This window comes from Mustelus asterias, chromosome 11 (genome assembly GCF_964213995.1).
Source record: "Mustelus asterias chromosome 11, sMusAst1.hap1.1, whole genome shotgun sequence".
Taxonomy (NCBI): Eukaryota; Metazoa; Chordata; class Chondrichthyes; order Carcharhiniformes; family Triakidae; genus Mustelus; species Mustelus asterias.
In genome coordinates this window covers 24,140,100-24,158,939 of record NC_135811.1, presented here as the reverse complement: position 1 = coordinate 24,158,939, position 18,840 = coordinate 24,140,100, and the positions used below count along the sequence as shown (strand labels likewise).

The following is an 18,840-nucleotide window of genomic DNA, read 5'->3' as shown; positions in this document are numbered from 1 at the left end:
ATGATACTGGCGCAATAACTGATACACTTTTGAGTAAGTAATATTTATTGCCGAACAGCCTCTCTGACCCTGAAAAAGTTATTTTTACAACTGTTGTAGTCTAATTCACTCAGAAGAAAATTAATGTTGCAGATTTTTAAAACTTTTTCTGTTTATCTCTCCGAGCCTCAATTTTATCCCCATGGCCCAATCTTTATTTTGTTTCCGGCCCATGATATAAATGAAATTCGCATTTCCTGTTTTTCTGTTTCCTGGTTTAAACTTTGCCCGTTTTCAGGAGAATTCAATGGGAAATATGATTAATTGAATTGCTTGTCCTGCTCACAGACACTGTAGATCCCCTGTGGAGGGTGGTGCACTGTGAAAGGCACCAGATTAGTGGAAATCCCTGCTGACAAGCTGTGAAAAGTCTCTGGGCAACTGTCAGTGTGGTGAAAGGCAAGCACCCATTACTTAGCTGCTGACAGCAATATACATGCCATCAATTTGACCTGCTGGCTTTGAAGCTGAAGGGTGCATGTGGGGGTGGCAGGAACTAGATGAGGTGTTCACACGCTGCTCATCAGGGTTAGTGAAGCTGAGGTAACAATATCAACTGAAATTTATTGATATTCATTATAGTTTTTTTGCCTGCCTAAGTTCAAAGGGCTGCCTTTAAAGAGGAGATAGTGCAGGTACAATTGAGGTACTTTCTCTTTGCATAAATACTTTTATAAACGGTGACCTCTGATGCCTTCATATGGCATATCTGGGTAGGGGGGGGCGGGGGTGGGGGGGAGTGGCGGGGATGGTCCCACAGTGCCAGGGACCCGAGGACGATTCCGGCCTTGGGTGACTGACTGTGTGGAGTTTGCACATTTTCTCCCTGTGTCTGCGTGGGTTTCCTCCGGGTGCTCCGGTTTCCTCCCACAGTCCAAAGATGTGCAGAGTAAGTGGATTGGCCATGCTAAATTGCCCTTTAGTGTCCTAAAATGTGTAGGTTAGAGGGATTAGCAGGGTAACTATGTAGGGTTAAGGGGATAGGCTCTGGGTAAGGTGTTCTATTGGAGAGCCAGTGCAGGCCCGATGGGCCAAATGGACTCCTTCTGCAATGTAGGGATTCTATGATTATGTAAATGAAGGTTTTAGAGGAGTAGCCATTTTACACAGCACATGGAGTGCATTCCAATGAATGAGAAAGTTATGGCAAACAAAGTCAAAGCTCCCTAGATGATAACAAAGATAGAGTACGACGAAGCAGAAAAAGGATACATGTGACTAATTGGCTAGAGAAAGTAAAATAAAAAGAAATGAGAGAAAAATGAGAAGACACAGGCAATTAATATAAAATGGAATCCTAAAGTCTTCTACAGGCTTATGAATTGTAAAAAGGTAGTTAAAAAGAGGAATGAGAGTAATTGGGGACCTAAAAGGGGATTTATGCATGAAGTCAGAGGGTATGGTTGAGGTACCAAATTAGTATTTTGCATTGGTCTTTACCAATGAAGGAAGATGCTGCCAAGTCATAGTGAAAGAGGATAGTTGAGTCACTGGATGGGCAAAAAATTGATGAAGAGAAGGTATTGTACTGAAAGTGGATAAGTCACCAGTGCTGGATGAGATACATCCAAGGATACTGAGGGAAGTAAGGAAGTAAATTGCAGAGGCTCTGGCCACAATCTTTCAATCGTCCTTAGATTAGGGGTGGTTCCAGAGGGCTGGAACATTGCAAATGTTACACCCTTGTTCAAAAGGGAGTGCAAGGATAAGGCCATAATCCATCAACAGGTCAGTTAGTTTAACCTGTGGTGGAAAAGCTTTCAAAAATTATAATTTGATGCTAAATTAACAGTCAGCTGACACAAGTGGATTAATTAAGAAAGGCCAGCTCAAATTTGTTAAGGATAAATTATGTTTCATTAACTTGCTTGGGGTTTATTTTGGATGAGGTAACAGAGAGGGCGATTGAAGATATGTGCAGACCATGAAAATCCATTTGATAAAGTGCCACATAATGAGTGTAAGTTAAAGGCAATGGAATAAAAGGGGCATTGGCAACCTGTCTACGAAGCTGGATGGCTGACAGGAAACAGAGTAGTGGTGAATGGTTGTTTTTCTGACTGGAGGAAAGTATATAATGAGTTCAATGTTAGGACCACTGCTTTCTTGATCTGTAAAAATTACCGAGGCTTGAGTGTCCAAGGCACAATTTCAACATGTGTGGATGACAAAAACCTGGGAGACATTTGTGAATTGTGAGGAGGATAAAATTTGAGAGGGCTGCTGGAATGGACTGACACATGGCAGATTAAATTTAACACAAGGAAATGAGATGTGTTCACTTTAATAGGAAGAACAACGAGAGGCAATAAAAACCAAAGGGTACAATTTGAAAAGGTGTGCAGGAGGAGAGCGACTTGGGGCAAGTGTGCACTAATCATTGAAGGTGGCAGGACGAATAAGGAAGCATTCTAGGCTTTACAGCTAGGGGCAAAGAGTACAAAAATGAGGAAGTTATAATGAATCTTTATAAACGCTCATTCAGCCACAAGTGGAATAATGGGCCATAACTTCCTTGGTGTGGCAATCAGCGTTGGATTGCCACTCTGTACTCATGTACCTTTTGCCCCTGCCTATCTCATCTATCTGACTCAGGCCAGATGAGATCCAGGCAGCACAGCAGGTCCCTGGCTCCAATGTCAGAGTCCAAAAGAATCACAGCCAAAGAGGACACGCCCCATTTTTTTAAAACAGCATTAGCTACTGTAGAGCAAGTGAGTTTAAAGATCCGATTGAAAATGACAGGCCAGGGAGAAGGTAAGTGTCTAAGGCAATTGGCTGGGATGGGGGAGTGGGGGAGGGGAGTGGTGGCAAATCCTGTGCAGGTGGGGGAGGGGGTGCTGGAGGTAGGGACTATTGTGGGGGATGGGCTGTGTTTAGTGAGGATGAGGGGTTGTGGGGGTGGTGGGAGTGCCTGTGGGGACAGGATAGTGGGGGGGCGGGGGGGGGGGGAGTCCCATACGGGTATGGGTCTGGGTTTAATATAGTCACACTGAAGTTAGAAGAGGTTTTATTTCCAACCTTTGCATATTAAGTATTAGCGTAACACTGGCAGAACCATCCAAAGTTAGCGATTTAAATCGTTTTGTCAGATGGTTCCCAGTACAGTGTAATTGTCCACGGGAAGTGAGTGCTTCTGGACAATTGCCGCATAAACTCTTACCTGGGAACTTTGTGTTACCCCCCCAATTCGACGTTGGAGAGTCAGTAAGTTACAGGCCAACTGTGTCCCGTTCTGGGAACAATACTTTAGGAAGGATGTGAAGGCATTAGGGAGAGTGCAGTAAAGATTTACAAGACTACTTCCAAGGATGAGGAATTTCAGTAATGTAGATAGATTGGAGACGTTACAGCTGTTCTCCTTAGAGGAGCTAAAAGAGGAGATTTGATAGCAATGTTCAAAATCATGAATGGTCTGGACAGAGTAATCGGGGAGAAACTATTCCCATTGGTGGAAGGGTCAAGAACTCGAGGGCACTGATTTAAATTGATTGGCAAGTAAGCAATGGTGGCATGAGGATCAAGGTTTTAAAAAGTGAGTGTATAGGATCTGGAATGTACTGCCTGAGAGTGTGGGAGAGGTAGATTCAATTGAGGACTTTAAAAAATGACTTGGATAATAATCTGAAGAGAGAACTGTGCAGGGCTACAGGGAAAAGATATGAGTGACACTGGGTGAATTACTTTTGGAAAGAAGCAGCATAGGTACAAGGGACCAAATGGCCTCCTCCTCTACTGTAATCATTCAATGGCCCACACCGTGGTATAACAGAGTAGCTCACTGAGCCACGAGGGCTAAATGACATTATGAAAAATGCATGGTGGCACAGTGGTAGCACTGCTGCCTCACAGCGCCAGGGACTCAGGTTCAATTCCAGTCTTGGGTGACAGTGTGGAGTTTGCATATTCATAGAATCATAGAATCATAGAAACCCTACAGTACAGAAAGAGGCCATTTGGCCCATCGAGTCTGCACCAACCACAATCCCACCCAGGCCCCACCTCCATGTCCCACCCACTAATCCCTCTAACCTACGCATCTCAGGACACTAAGGGGCAATTTTAGCATGGCCAATCAACCTAACCCGCACATCTTTGGACTGTGGGAGGAAACCGGAGCACCCGGAGGAAACCCACGCAGACATGAGGAGAATGTGCAAACTCCACACAGACAGTGAGCCAAGCCGGGAATCGAACCCAGGTCCCTGGAGCTGTGAAGCAGCAGTGCTAACCACTGTGCTACCGTGCCGCCCGCTGCTACCGTGCCGCCCGCCCGTGTCTGCGTGGGTTTCCTCTGGGTGCTCCAGTTTCCTCCCACAGTCCAAAGATGTGCAGGTTGGGTGGATTAGCCATGCTAAATTGTCTCTTAGTGCCCCAAAATATGATTAGCCATGGTAAATGTGTGGGGTTACGGATATAGGGGTGGGGTGGAGGGTGGGCCTGTGTAAGATGCTCTGTCGGACAGTCGATGCAGACTCAATGGGCTGAATGGCTTCCTTCTGCACTGTAGGGATTCTATTGTCCATTTGTCTTTACTATCAAAAAAAGGCAAATGGAAATTGTCACAGTGAATTTCACTTCAGTATTTGAAGCATTTATACTGTATTTGATTGGAAACACATGCCATACTCAAAAGCTTGTGCTGCCTATTAAATTCACTGTGGATGAAGTGCTCTTACTTAATATTCAGGCATTGCAAGTTAACATTGGTACCACAACAAGTAACAATTGCTGAGCTATCCTCTGTCACAAAATGCTCTCAGCATAGCGAATAACGAATGATTTACAGGGATCCTGCAAACTTAAATCAAATTTCCCATAGTGGAATAAATGCTGAGGCCTTAGTCACTGCTATTTACATTGGTGCTTTCCTTTAATAAGAACACAGGCAAATCAAACCATTATATCTTCGTAAATTAAATCACGTGTACATCGAGTAGTTGTGATTCCTCCTGAAATCAATGGAAGAGGTAATGAATCTTAATTATTTGGATACTTTTGAGTAAAAGTAGGTGGGTCCAGAAATCTGTACTGCTTTGGATATAAACAGTGATGTCCTATAAGTGAGACGCAGGATGAATGTAAATGACGATTATCTACCATAGAAAAATAAGATGATTTAATATATTAAGTATCTAAAATATGTGAGGCTTCATTTGCGGAGGTGATTCTCAGCTTTGCTGGAAGAGGGAGACATTGAAACTTATTCACTGCATCAAAATCCCTTCATAGTTTCTTTAGAGCCTCTTTTCACCAAAGGAAATAATTCCAGTATCTTGGAGCTCCCCATATAGCATCATAACCTAAAGGACTGCAGTGGTTCACAGAGATGCCCCATTATCAGTTTCTCAGGTTAACAAATAATGTAGTCGAGACCATGTCAACATTTAAGGACATTAAATAGAAGGTTGAAGGAAATGAAAGGATGCAGGAACAGGTTTGTGGATTACTGTTCACATGGAGGATAAACACTAACATGGAATGAAAGCAAATTATTGCGGATGCTGGAATCTGAAACAAAAACAGAAAATGCTGGAAAATCTCAGCAGGGTCTGACAGCATCTGTGGAGAGAGAATAGAGCCAACGTTTCGAGTCAGGATGACTCTTCGTCACTCTGACGCAGGGTCATCCAGACTCCAAACTCTGTTCTCTCTCCACAGATGCTGTCAGACCCTGCTGAGATTTTCCAGCATTTTCTGTTTTTTATTGTTGCTGACTGACATGGAATAGTTGGGCTGAGCGATTTGTTTCTATTTTATAGTGTCTGTAATTCTATATGTGTAGCTCTTTCGTGTAAAACAAAGGGTGGTAAAGTATGTTAATATCTGTTAAGCGCTGGACAATAAGTGTCATCCTGACAGCTCGCTGGAATAGTGTTAATCCTAGTAATAGTGTCTATTTACATTTAGAAACAGGCCATTCAGCCCAATTAATCCATGCCAGTGTTTATGTTCCACCTCATTCCCCTCCCACTCTTCTTCCTGTCAGCCGCTGTTCAGTTAGTCTTTTTGTTTAGTTAAACAGTAAACCAAGGTCCTCTTTGAATCAGCTCCCACAACAAAACACTCTCTCCATCCCCACAACAATTAAGATCAACGGAGAAATCCTGGAAAATATGAACCATTTTCTATATTTTGGGAGTCTCCTCTTGACGAAAGAAGAGAAGGATGACAAAATTCATTATTGCCTCCAGTATGACAGCTCAGCCTTTGCCAGACTGAGGGAAAATAGTAATTGAGGATCAATGTCTCAAACCCGAGATTCAGATCATCGTTTACTGGACAGCAGAGATCCTCATGCTCCGATATGCTTCGTAGACTTGGACAAGCTTCAGCAGTTCACTTAGCAGCACTCTTGCATCTGAGTCAGTTGTCAAAATGTTGCAGCTATCATGCTGATGGGATCTTATGGTCCCGCCAGTGGCGCACCCCCTCTGTGGATTTTCTGGTAGAGGGGTGTGTTCAATAGGAAACCTGGTTGACAACGGCGGGACCAAAAGATCCCTCCACGAGCGTGCAGCATGCTGCATCCTGCCACCGCCATTCATGCCGTAGAGAGGGAGAAAAATCCCACCCAGTAGACTATGTGTTCAAGTTCCACCCCAGAAACATGAACAAGCAAATCTGTTACTACAATCCAGGGCAGCAGGTCCCTCTGCTCTTACATCCCCTTCAGAATTGTACCCTTAATTTTATATTGCCTCTCCATGTTCTTCCTACCAAAATGAATCACTACACATTTTTTTGCATTTAATTTAATCTGCCACCTGTCTGTCAATTTCACCAACTTGTCTACGTCCTTTTGAAATTCCAGTCCATCCTTCTCACAGTTCACATTACTTCTCAGTTTCACATCATCTACAATTTTTGAAATTGTACCCTGTACGCCAAAGAATAGATCATTAATCTAAATCAGGAAAAGCAAGGGTCCAAATACTGACCGCCTGGGGAACTCCACTACAAACATTCCTCCAGCCTGAAAAACATTCATGAATCATATTGTTTCCTCTCACTCAGCCAATCCTGTATCCTTGTTGCTACTTTCCCTTCATCCTGTCAGATATAACTCTGTTCACAAGCCTGTTATGCAGTAATATATCAGATGTCTTTTGGAAGTCCATGTACACCACTTATCAAACCTCTGTTACTTTTTCAAAAAACAAGTTAGTTAAAAACCATTTTTTTTTAGTAAATATCATAGAATCCCTACAGTGCTGACAGAGGCCATTCGGCCCATCGGGTCTATACCCACAACAATCCTATCCAGGCTCTATCCCCGTAACCCAACATATTTACCTCACTAACCTCTCTAACCTACGCATCCCAGGACACTAAGGAGCATGGCCCATGCACCTAACCTGCAATCTTTGGACTGTGGGAAGAAACGGGAGCACCCAGAGGAAACCCATGCAGACACAGGGAGAACGTGCAAACTCCACACAGACAGTGACCCAAGCCAGGAATTGAACCCGGGTCCACTGGTGCTGTGCCACCATGCCACTTTCTTTAAATAACCCACATTTCCTATGTGACTATTAATTTTGCCTAGAACTATTGTTTCTAGAAGCTTCCCCATCACCAAAGTTAAACTGACTGGTCTGTTCTTGCTGGGCTTCCCTTTACACCCTTTTTTGAATAAGGTTGTAACATTTGCAACTCCCCAACCTTCTGAAACCACCCCTGAGTCTAAGGAAGAATGGAAAATTCAGGTCAATGCCTCTGAAATTTCCACTCACTTCCCCAATATCCTTGGATACATCGCATCTGGTTCTGGTGCCTTACCCACTTTAAGTACATACAGCTTATCCAAAAACTCCTCTATCAATTTTAAACCCTTCTGGTATCTGGATTGCCTCCTCTTTCACCATAGCATTGGTGCCTTCTTCTCCCTTTGCAAAGACAGATGCAATGTGTTCATAGAATACCATTGCATGTCCTCTGCCTCCATGCGGAAATCTGATTTTTGGTGCCCAATCAGCCCTTCTCCTCCTCTTACCACCCTTTTACAATAAATATGCCTATAGAAGACTTTGGGATTCTCTTTATGCTGGCTGTCAGTCTCCTTTCATACTCCCCCTTTGCTTCTTTTATTTACTTTTTCACCTTCCCTCTCAGCCTTCTATGTTCAAACTAATTCTCAATTGTAATTCCTACCTGACATCTGTCAGAAGTAGACTTTTTCTTCTTTATTTTACTTTCTATCTTTTTACCATGTGGGGAACCCTGATTTTATTTGCCTTATCTTTCCTTTGCTAGGATGTTTACCTTCACTTTTCCCAAAATGCCTTTATTTTGGAAGGTAGCCCATTGTTCAGCTACCATTTTCCTGCCAACATTTGACTCTAATTTAAAGGCAAATTGCTGCGGATGCTGGAATCTAAAACAAAAATAGAAAATGATGGGAAAACTCAGCAGGTCTGACAGCACCTGTGAAGGGAGAACAGAGCTAACGTTTCGAGTCAGGATGACCCTGCGTTTTTGTTTGACTCTAATTTATTTGGCGCTGATCTGTGCTTACCCCATTTCCCCAGTTAATTATTCTTATTCCTCCTAAACGTATGATACAATGGCTCCTCCCTTAAATATACGTCTATCGATACTTGATTGCTGAACTCTTGACATTTTTCCAGCCTTTCTGCTCGTTGAACTCTGGTCACTTTTCTGGCCCTGTCTTAGCACTTTCTTCTTTTTTGACTTCCTGCATCAAAAGCACATGTGTAGGTCTGCTTTCCATAGCTTATTTTGTCCTGGAACAGGTTGCTACCCTGCAGCCAGAGTGGTGCCTCTCTGCATCAAGCATGGCTGATTCTGGGTCTCTCGCACTCTTGCCCCCTGTTGGAAGAATTTGCACGGTGATAATCAATTTCTTTGACCTTGTTATGAGCACACCTTCCAGTGTCAACTCGAACCCAGAGTTTCTGGCTTAGAAGCAAGGACGCTATCCACTGCGCCACAAGACCTCCTCTTCTTAAGCTGTGGCCTAATGGTATCCACAATTGGGCACTGTATTATGTAGGCTGTCCATCTGCCTCTAACATGCAGGTAGCCATTGCCAGTTTCACCCCACATCTGACAAAATCAGCCAGAGGCAGGAATTCTTCAGACAGCTGACCCAACATAGTTATTTCAGTACAGCGGCACAGTGGCACAGTGGTTGGCACTGCTGCCTCACAGCGCCAGGAACCCAGGTTCAATTCCAGCCCTGGGTCACTGTCTGTGTGGAGTTTGCATATTCTCCCGTGTCTGTGTGGGTTTCCTCCAGGTGCTCCGGTTTCCTCCCAAGCCCAAAGATGTGCGGGTTGGGTTGATTGGCTATGCTAAATTGACCCTAGTGTCAGGGGGATTACAGGGTAAATATGTGGGGTTACGGGAATAGGGCTTGGGTGGGATTGTGGTCAGTGCAGACTCGATGGGCCAATTGGCCTCCTTCTGCACTGCAGGAATTCTATGATTTTCTATGATACTTCCTCGCATCCCTTCTTCCACAGAAGCAGGAAGATTCCATCCAATGTTTCAGGTCAATGGCCTTTGACAACACTGTAAGAGCTGCTTTGGTTTGTTTACAAGAAAAGTTTAGAGTGAACATAGTATGTTAAAGGACTCTGTTTATCCAATCCTACTGTCATGCCCAATGCAGGCATGGAGATATTACAAATTTGAAAGCTGTACTTGAAAAAGTGAACACAAAAGTCGTTAAGGTGGCTACAGAATACCATGTGACGTTTGGTGTTTGAACTGTAGACAGTAGAATCTGCAGTCAATACCTGATTAATCATGAACCTGAGTGAAGGATACATAGAAACACAGAAAATAGGAGCAGGAGGCTGTTCGGCCCTTCAAGCCTGCTCCGCCATTCATTATGATCATTGCTGATCATCCAACTCAGTCGCCTGTGAAATTCACACATCTCATTGTTTAAGGATGGACCAAAACCTACAGACAATGGTGTTTGCAGACAACTCAACTCCACGTTGCACCAGGGACAAAAGAGACATCGAAACTCAATGGAGTTAGCTGGAACAGAAGTAGATCCATTGTTCTTTCATTGTATTATGATGACCACTCATCCAAACATAAAAGCCTTGCCGTCTGAAACTCTCAAGGTATGAAAAGCCACAACAAAGATGTTTATTGGCTTAACACAGCACCTTATTTGGAAAAGCACTTTTGATCACATAGTAAGGTATGTTTGTTACCTGCTTTTAAAATAAGAGCAAAAGCTGTTCTGAGACATAGAGACTGTCAGAAAGCCTTCAACTATAGTTAAGAAAGCCCACCAACGCCTCTACTTTCTCAGAAGACTAAGGAAACTTGGCATGTCAGCTACAACTCTCACCAACTTTTATAGATGCGCCCTAGAAAGCATTCTTTCTGGTTGGATCACAGCTTGGTATGGCTCCTGCTCTTCCCAAGACCGTAAGAAACTACAAAAGGTCGTGAATGTAGCCCAATCCATCAGTCAAACCAGCCTCCCATCCATTGACTCTATCTACACTTCTCGCTGCCTTGGCAAAGCAGCCAGCATAATTAGGGATCCCACGCACCCCGGACATTCTCTCTTCCAGCTTCTTCCGTCAGGAAAAGATACAAAAGTCTGAGGTCACGTAACAACCAACTCAAAAACAGCTTCTTCTCTGCTGCCATCAGACTGTTGAATGAACCTACCTTGCATTAAGTTGATCTTTCTCTACACCATAGCTATGACTGTAACACTACATTCTGTACTCCATCGTTTCCTTCTCTATAAACTGTATGCTCTGTCTGTAAAGCGTGCAAGAAACAATACTTTTCACTGTATGTCAATACATGTGACGATAATAAATCAAATCAAAAGCCAGTTGCAGTCAAATAAACAGCCAAGATAAATCAACAGCATTACCTTGAAGGTAGGAGAAGGACTCTCCCCGAGAATGAAACTCCTGGAAATTCAACTACACTATGCTTCACAGCTTACTGAAAAACCTTGGCTTCCAAGGCCTTCACTTCAACTAAAAGAATCAAATCAACTAAGAAACTACAGTCCATCACAAAGAGAGATTGAGACGATTATACATCTTAATTGTATGACAATGCATAATCGTAATGCATTGGGGATGAGAATCATATCAGCCATGGTTGAACGGCGGGTGGCGCAGACTCAATGGGCCGAATGGCCTAATTCTGCTCCTATATCTTATGGTCTTATGGTATTGATTTTTCCTTTATCTGTATCTAGTCTTTGCAGGAGTGATAGCATGTATGAGGTGAGCGTGGGAGATATTGGACAAAATCCTCCGACTCTTCACACCGGTGGGATCTTCTGGTCCCACTGACGGCACACCCCCGCCGCGGGTTTCCTGTCGGTGTGAGGTGGAATCAATAGGAAATGCCATTGATAGCAGAGGGACCAGACCCTCCTGCCGCCAGCCAACGGCATGCCACCTCCTGCAGCCAAGAAACATGCTGCAGGGAAGCCAGGGAATCTATAGTTAAAGTAAAAGTTTATTTATTAGTCACAAGTAGGCTTACATTCACACTGCAATGAAGTTACTGTGAAAATCCCCCTAGTCGCCGAAGTCCGGCATCTGTTCGGGTACACTGAGGGAGAATTTATCATGACCAATTCACCTAACCTGCACATCTTTGGACTGTGGGGGGAACTGGAGCACCCGGAGGAAACCCACGCAGACACGAGGAGAACGTGCAAACTCCACACAGTGACCCAAGCTGGCAATCGAACCCGGGTCCCTGGCACTGTGAGGCAGCAGTGCTAACCACTGTGCCACCGCTAGTGTTTTCTTTTAACCTCCAGGGCATGTGTCGGATAATACATAACCTTTTCATTTTAAAACTCACAAAAATGCTTGCTGCTGGATGTTTTTAAATTGGGACAACCACTCTCCGAGGGTAAGAGAACACACTCCCTCCCCACATACAAAACGCTTTGATCATGGACATGCCCACCATACAATCTTATGGGAAGATCTGCAACTTTCCGCTGAGTTTGGTGATGCTACAGAACTACAACAGCTGCCCCGTTTTGCCAACATCACTGTCAACGCAGCAAGTCCACTTGTACCACAGATCCTGAAGGTATTGTCTCACTCATTCAGTATTCCATAATTGATTTTATATTGAAATTCAAATGCATTAGACATAATTTTTTTAAAAGTAGTTTCTACTTATTGCTCACCGCCAGTACTTTGTTAGCTTTGTAGTTGCATTTGTGAAGACCAATTCCCCAGCTGACCATCTCAAACATACTTGGAGTTTTAACAAACAATATCAGCAGTGTTGCGTTGACACGATCTGATAAGCAGGCTGATTGTGCCATAGCTATCACAGCACATAACAGCTGGCATTAAAATAGGCACCAGTAGATAAATCGCATTTCTGCTGATCAGATGCTGAATATGTTTTCACTTAAGCTCTGCACTATTTGCTTTAGTCAGAAGGAGTGGGATGGTTCATCCTCCAGAAATTCTCCACGGATGTTGTCAGTGCTGCTCCTTATTTGACCTGACAGCTGGCATGTTTAAATGGCGAAGGAATTGACTCCTCCATGGCCTCTCCTCAGATAACCTTGCCAAAGAATGGAAACACTTAGCCCCACACACAATCCTGAACAGCACAAGCGACAATACAAGATTTGAATCTCTCTAATGTGCACAAGCTAACTAATCGATTCAAATCTGTAAAATATGGTTTCTCCCCCCATGTCACTTTTATACAACAGATGAGACATGGAATTCGATTTCACCGACTAATCGCTCATTTCCCACTCAAAAAACCCCCCAAATCTTTAAGTTATTATGTGATAACTTTCAAGCAGTGGTTAGCACTGCTGCCTCACAGCGCCAGGGACCCGGGTTCAATTCCGGCCTTGGGTGTCAGCCTGTGTGGAGTTTGCACGTTCTCTCCATGTCTGCATGGGTTTCCTCCGGTGCTCCGGTTTCCTCCCACACTCCAAAGATGTGCGAGTTATGTTGATTGGCCATGCTGAATTGCCCCTTAGTGTCAGGGAGACTGGCACGATAAATACATGGGGTTACAGGGGTAGGGCCTGGGTGGGATTGTTGTCTTTGCAGGCTCAATGGGCTCAATGGCCACCTTCTGCATGGTAGGGATTCGATGATTCTGATTAGGCAAATTCAATTTCCAGAAACAGAAAGTGCGGAGCAGGACAGCTCATTAGGGCAAAGTTTGAAGTTTATTTATTAGTCACAAGTAAGCTTACTGCAATGAAGTTACTGTGAAAATCCCCTAGCAGCTACACTCTGGTGTCTGTTCCAGTACACTGAGGAGAATTCAGCATGGTCAATCCACCTCACCAGCACGTCTTTCGGACTGTGGGAGGAAAGCGGAGCACCCGGAGGAAACCCATGCAGACACGGGGAGAACGTGCAGATTCTGCACAGACAGTGACCCGAGGCCGGGAATCCAGCCCTTGTCCCTGGTGCTGTGAGACAGCAGTGCTAACCACTGTGCCACCGTGGTAATATTTACTTTGCGGATCTCGTGTTTTCGCTGCCATAATTTCAAATATACAGACCGGTGTTCACTCAGAGCCTTTCAGTGTGTAAAACAACAACTTAACAACGCTCACAAAATCCGTCAAGCACAAAAGGAGAATGCAATTTAAAATCACTTTGCTGAGATGCTTGTAAACAAAATGCTGAAACTTGAGACTGACGCCATCCATCGACCTGCCCCACACAAACCAAACCTCACGCATCACTGATAACTAACCAAATATCTCAGTGGCAACATCTTTTGTATACCAGCCATTTCCCGGTGGCTTATAAATCAGAGTGGAATTGAATTGCAAATTTACACTAAAGACTCTCGACCGCTTACCGCCTTGCCTCAATTATTTTAACAGTGAGAATTGAAACGACTGTTGCTTTTAAGATTTATGAGTACACATGTGGCTCCCAGCCACTCTGTTATCCCGCAAGCCTTTGTCTTGGTGAGAGAGACAGCGGCTGAGGCAACACAATCCGGGAAACGGCGCTAGGTGAACGCAGCTCTCCACTGGTTTGAAACACTCAAGAGCGATTCAATCAGCCTTCAGGACATCCATTGACAATATTACCCCTGTAGCTAGTTACTCGTCACGAATCCGAACTAATTCAGCCACATACAGGGTGTCCAGCTGTTGACGTTTCTGAAGTTAAGGAAGCAGAATCTTCCAGCCAGCAAAGGTTTGAGAGCTGTAAACCCATCGTTAACATGAGAGCTGTAAACTCATCGTTAACATGACACCCACAGCTGGAGTTGGGGCAGAGAGGGTGCAGAGCCATGTAGCAGAGCCCTGCTTTGGGGATTATACTTTGGACCATACGGGACTATTCTAGTGGGGCAGGAGGGTGGCTAAAAAGTTAAGTTTAAAGTGTATTTATTAGTCACAAGCAAGGCTGACATCAACACTGCAATGAAGTTACTGTGAAATTCCCCTATTTGCGGGGAGAAAGATTCTGCAAATGACAGAAATGACAGGTTTGGGGTCTAAAGAATGAGGACTTCAGGATCGAAGACAACTGGAGGGCAATTGCTACCTTAGATCCTTCCCAGGCACTTAGAGCGGTTACTTGACTTGGGAGTGGATCATATCAATTACAGGTTTGCTTCTGCTCCTCGGAATTGTCAGTTTCCATTTGAAATTGACATGTGGAGAGAAGTGTGTGTGTCGGGGTGGGGGGTAAAATCCACAAGTATAGGAGCAACAAGACTGTAGTCAATAGTTGGGGGGCAATTGATAAAAGCCCCACTTCCACTCGCTTACCTTTGCTCCTATCCATGTGTGAGATCTAGAAAAAGCCAGGCGCCCCTTGAAGTGCCTTTTTTTGTTTCGCCTTTCGATGTGTAGCAAATCCCAGATAATAACACGCATCGGATTCTCCCGGTCACTGGTCCTGAGCTGTCCTGTCCTGTCCCTCTTGCTCGGATTTGGACCAACTGCTCTCATTGAGCGCACAAGTTGTGCCTGAGCAGCCCCGCCCGGTGCGCCTTGCTTCCTCCGGGCTCACAGCTGGGGAGTTGGCACAAGTCGCGGAGAGCCGAGTGAGTTACAGAGCCGAAGCCCCACCATCCAGCTTTCAGTCGGGTCACGTTCCGAGACGCTGGGAATCACTGTGGGCAGAACCGAGATTTCCAAACCTGCCCCCCCCCCCCCCAGCCACCAATCATTTCCGGCGCCGCTTTATTTCTAAATGATAACACCGGCAAAGCAGCAATGAATTAAAAATGACATCTAATAAGACAACAGCAATTATAAACATCTACCCGAGCGTTGTCAGGAAAGGGATTTCTTTAAACATTTAAGCCTCTGGAGTGTCGTTCCACAGTTTTTTCTCCACACATTTTTAATAACATGATGCCACATTTATAGGGGGAATGTCAGCATTTCCCACATTGCTTTCTTGCAATTTAGAAAGAATGAACGAAATTTTACAAAATAGCTACTTGAATGTTTGAATTAGTCTACACGTTTATTATTAAAGTAAACCGAGACCACAATTTTCTTTTGGTTACCAGTTCGATGTTAATATCAATTAGAATCATAGAATTCCATTCAGTGCAGAAGGAGGCCATTTGGCCAACCAAGCCTGTACCAACAACAATCCCACCCAACCCCTATCCCCATAACCCCACGTATTTACCCTGCTAATCCGCCTGACACTAAGGGGCAATTTAGCATGCCCAATCTTTGGAATGTGGGAGGGAACCGGAGCACCCAAAGGAAACCCCACGCAGACACTGGGAGAATGTGCAAACTCCAGAGTCATCTGAGGCCGGAATTGAACCCGGGTCCCTGGCAATGAGAGGAAGCAGTGCTAACCACTGTGCCACCCATAATATGATAAAGCCAAGTCACTGATTAAGTCAAATTCTGGTTTCATTACAGGGGATTGGAGGGGGCTTTTACCAATTTTGGGAGGAATTATATCCACTTAACCTGCGCCCTTTCCCCCTGAAAACTGTAAATTTAGTGGACATGGATCAGTTCTGATGAAAGGTCACTGCCCTGCAGTATTTCCAGCATTTTCTGTTTTTATTTCCAATTTCCAACATCTGCAGTATTTTACTTTTGTTCCCTGGAATAAGATCTTCTATTTTCTGTGTTAGAGCAGGAGTGTGATCAAGCAGTTCTACATCAACAAAGCTGGAATATTCTAATAGGGACAGATAATATTCTTCACTAACAAAAACAGAAAGTGCTGGAAAAACTCAGCAGATCTGACAGCATCTCTGGAGTGGGGCGGCATAGTGGCACAGTGGTTAGGGCTGCTGCCTCAAAGCGCCAGGGACCTGGATTCAATTCCAGTCTTGGGTCACTGTCTGTGTGGAGTTTGCACATTCTCCCTGTGTCTGCGTGGGTTTCCTCTGGGTGCTCCGGTTTCCTCCCACTGTCCAAAGGTGTGTGGGTAGGTTGATTGGCCATGCTAAATTGACCCTCGTGTCAGGGGCTTTAGCAGGGCAAATAGGCGGGGTTATGGGAATAGGGCCTGGGTGGGATTCTGGTCGATGGGTCGAATGGCCTCTTTCTGCTCTGTAGGGATTTGATGAGAATCGAGCCAATGTTTCGAGTCTGGCTGTATTCTCTCTCCACAGATGCTGTCAGACCTGCTGAGATTTTCCAGCATTTTCTGTTTTTGTTACAAATTCCAGCATCTGCAGTATTTTGCTGTTATAATAATATTCTTCAGTTTGATGTCATGCTCAGAAATGAAATGAAAAACATTTCCTTATGTCATAACGACATTGAATTTCTAAGGATCCTCAGCTGTTAACATTCTGTCCCAATAAGGTTTGATCACACGCTTGCTGAATTTGCTAACATTGGTCGGGACGGTGCTATCGGATTTGGTTAGAAAAGGCTGTGGGAGAGATGGCGCTGAAATTAGTGACAACTCATTGCTATCCAATGAACCCTGGGGCATGAAGAGAGGATTACATTCGACTATACAGCCCCTGATAATCAAAATGACCTGCTGATATTTATTGTCTGGATATGGGAACAGTGACATGGTGGCACAATGGTTAGCACTGCTGCCTCACAGCAAGAGTTTTAACAACACCGGGTTAAACACCAGGATCCAGAACTGGCTTGCCCAAAGGAGACAGAGAGTGGGTATAGATAGGTCTTTTTCTAAATGGAGGTCGATCACCAGCGGTGTGCCCCAGGGATCTGTTCTGGGAAAATGTTCGTCATTTTCATAAATGACCTGGATGAGGAAGTGGAGGGATGGGTTGGTAAGTTTGCCGACGGCACAAAGGTTGGTGGGGTTGTGGATAGTCTGGAGGGATGTCAGAAGTTAGGATGTCAGATGTCAGAAGATAGGATGGAAGACTGGGCAGAGAAGTGGCAGATGGACTTCAACCCAGATAAATGCGTAGTGGTCCATTTTGGCAGGTCAAATGGGATGAAGGAGTACAATATAAAGGGTAAGACTCTTAGTACTGTAGAGGATCAGAAGGACCTTGGGGTCCGGGTCCCTAGGACTCTAAAATTGGCCCCGCAGGTGGAGGAGGTGGTTAAGAAGGCGTATGGTGTGCTGGCCTTTATCAATCGAGGGATTGAGTTTAGGAGTCCGGGGATAATGATGCAGCTATATAAGACCCTCATCAGACCCCACTTGGAGTACTGTGCTCAGTTCTGGTCGCCTCATTACAGGAAGGATGTGGAAAAGATCGAAAGGGTGCAGAGGAGATTTACAAGGATGTTGCCTGGATTGAGTGGCATGCCTTATGAGGATAGGCTGAGGGAGTTCGGTCTTTTCTCCTTGGAGAGACATAGGATGAGAGGCGACCTAATAGAGGTATATAAGATGTTGAGAGGCATAGATCGGGTGGACTCTCAGAGGCTTTTTCCCAGGGTGGAAATGGCTGCTACGAGAGAACACAGGTTTAAGGTGCTGGGAGGTAGGTACAGGGGAAATCTTAGGGGGAAATTTTTCACACAGAGGGTGGTGGGCGAGTGGAATCGGCTGCCGTCAGTGGTGGTGGAGGCAAACTCAATAGGGTCTTTTAAGAGACTCCTGGATGAGTACATGACACTTAATAGGATGGAGGGTTATAGGTAGGCCTAAAAGGTAGGGATATGTTCGGCACAACTTGTGGGGCCGAAGGGCCTGTTTTGTGCTGTAGTTTTCCTATGTTTCTAAAGTCCAACAGGTTTATTTGGTAGCAAATGCCATTAGCTTTCGGAGCGCTGCTCCTTCGTCAGATGGAGTGGATATCTCACAGCCTCACAGCACCAGGGAACCAGGTTCGATTCCAGCCTTGAGTGATTGTGTGGAATTTCACATTCTCCCCGTGTCTGCATGGGTTTCTTCACAGTGCTTCAATTTCCTCCCACACTCCAAAATAGGGCTGGTTAAGTGGATTGGCCATGCTAAATTGTCTTCATGTCCAAAGATGTGTAGGTTAGGCAGATTAGCCATGCTAAGTTGCCCCTTGGTGTCTAAAGATGTTTAGGTTAGATGGAGTAGTGGGATGAATATGTGGGGTTATGGGGAAAGGACCTGGGTAAGATGCTCTGTTGGAGAGCCGGTGCAGACTTGAGGGGCCAAATGGCCTCCTTCTGCACTGTAGGACTTCTATGATTCTATGAAATCCTCCTCCTAACACAACATGGTAAATGTGCAGGGTTACAGGGATAGGGTGGAGGGGAAGGCCTGGGTGGGATGCTCTTTCGGATAGTCGGTGCAGACTCAATGGGCCGAATTACCTCTCTCCACACTGTATGGTTCTATGATGATGGGTTTTAACACTTCTTTTATTCTTTTGTGGGACCTGGGCATCACCGGCAAGGTCAGT

At 44.8% G+C, this 18,840-nt stretch overlaps 1 protein-coding gene across 2 annotated transcripts in view; it reads right to left on the bottom strand.

The window, feature by feature from the left end:
• Positions 1-15,139, bottom strand: part of afap1l2 (actin filament associated protein 1-like 2) — a 241,770-nt gene extending 226,631 nt beyond the window's left edge. Inside the window, exon 1 of one of the 2 annotated variants that reach the window (XR_013498974.1) lies at positions 14,804-15,131. Coding sequence is in view for 1 of the 2 variants with exons in the window: in XM_078223255.1 (XP_078079381.1) it covers positions 14,804-14,819 (16 nt within the window). In the remaining variant the exon portion in view is untranslated. Of the gene's footprint in view, positions 1-14,803 lie in introns of both variants that reach the window. The other variant, XM_078223255.1, reaches the window with a different exon arrangement.
• Between the last annotated feature and the right edge of the window lie 3,701 nt (positions 15,140-18,840).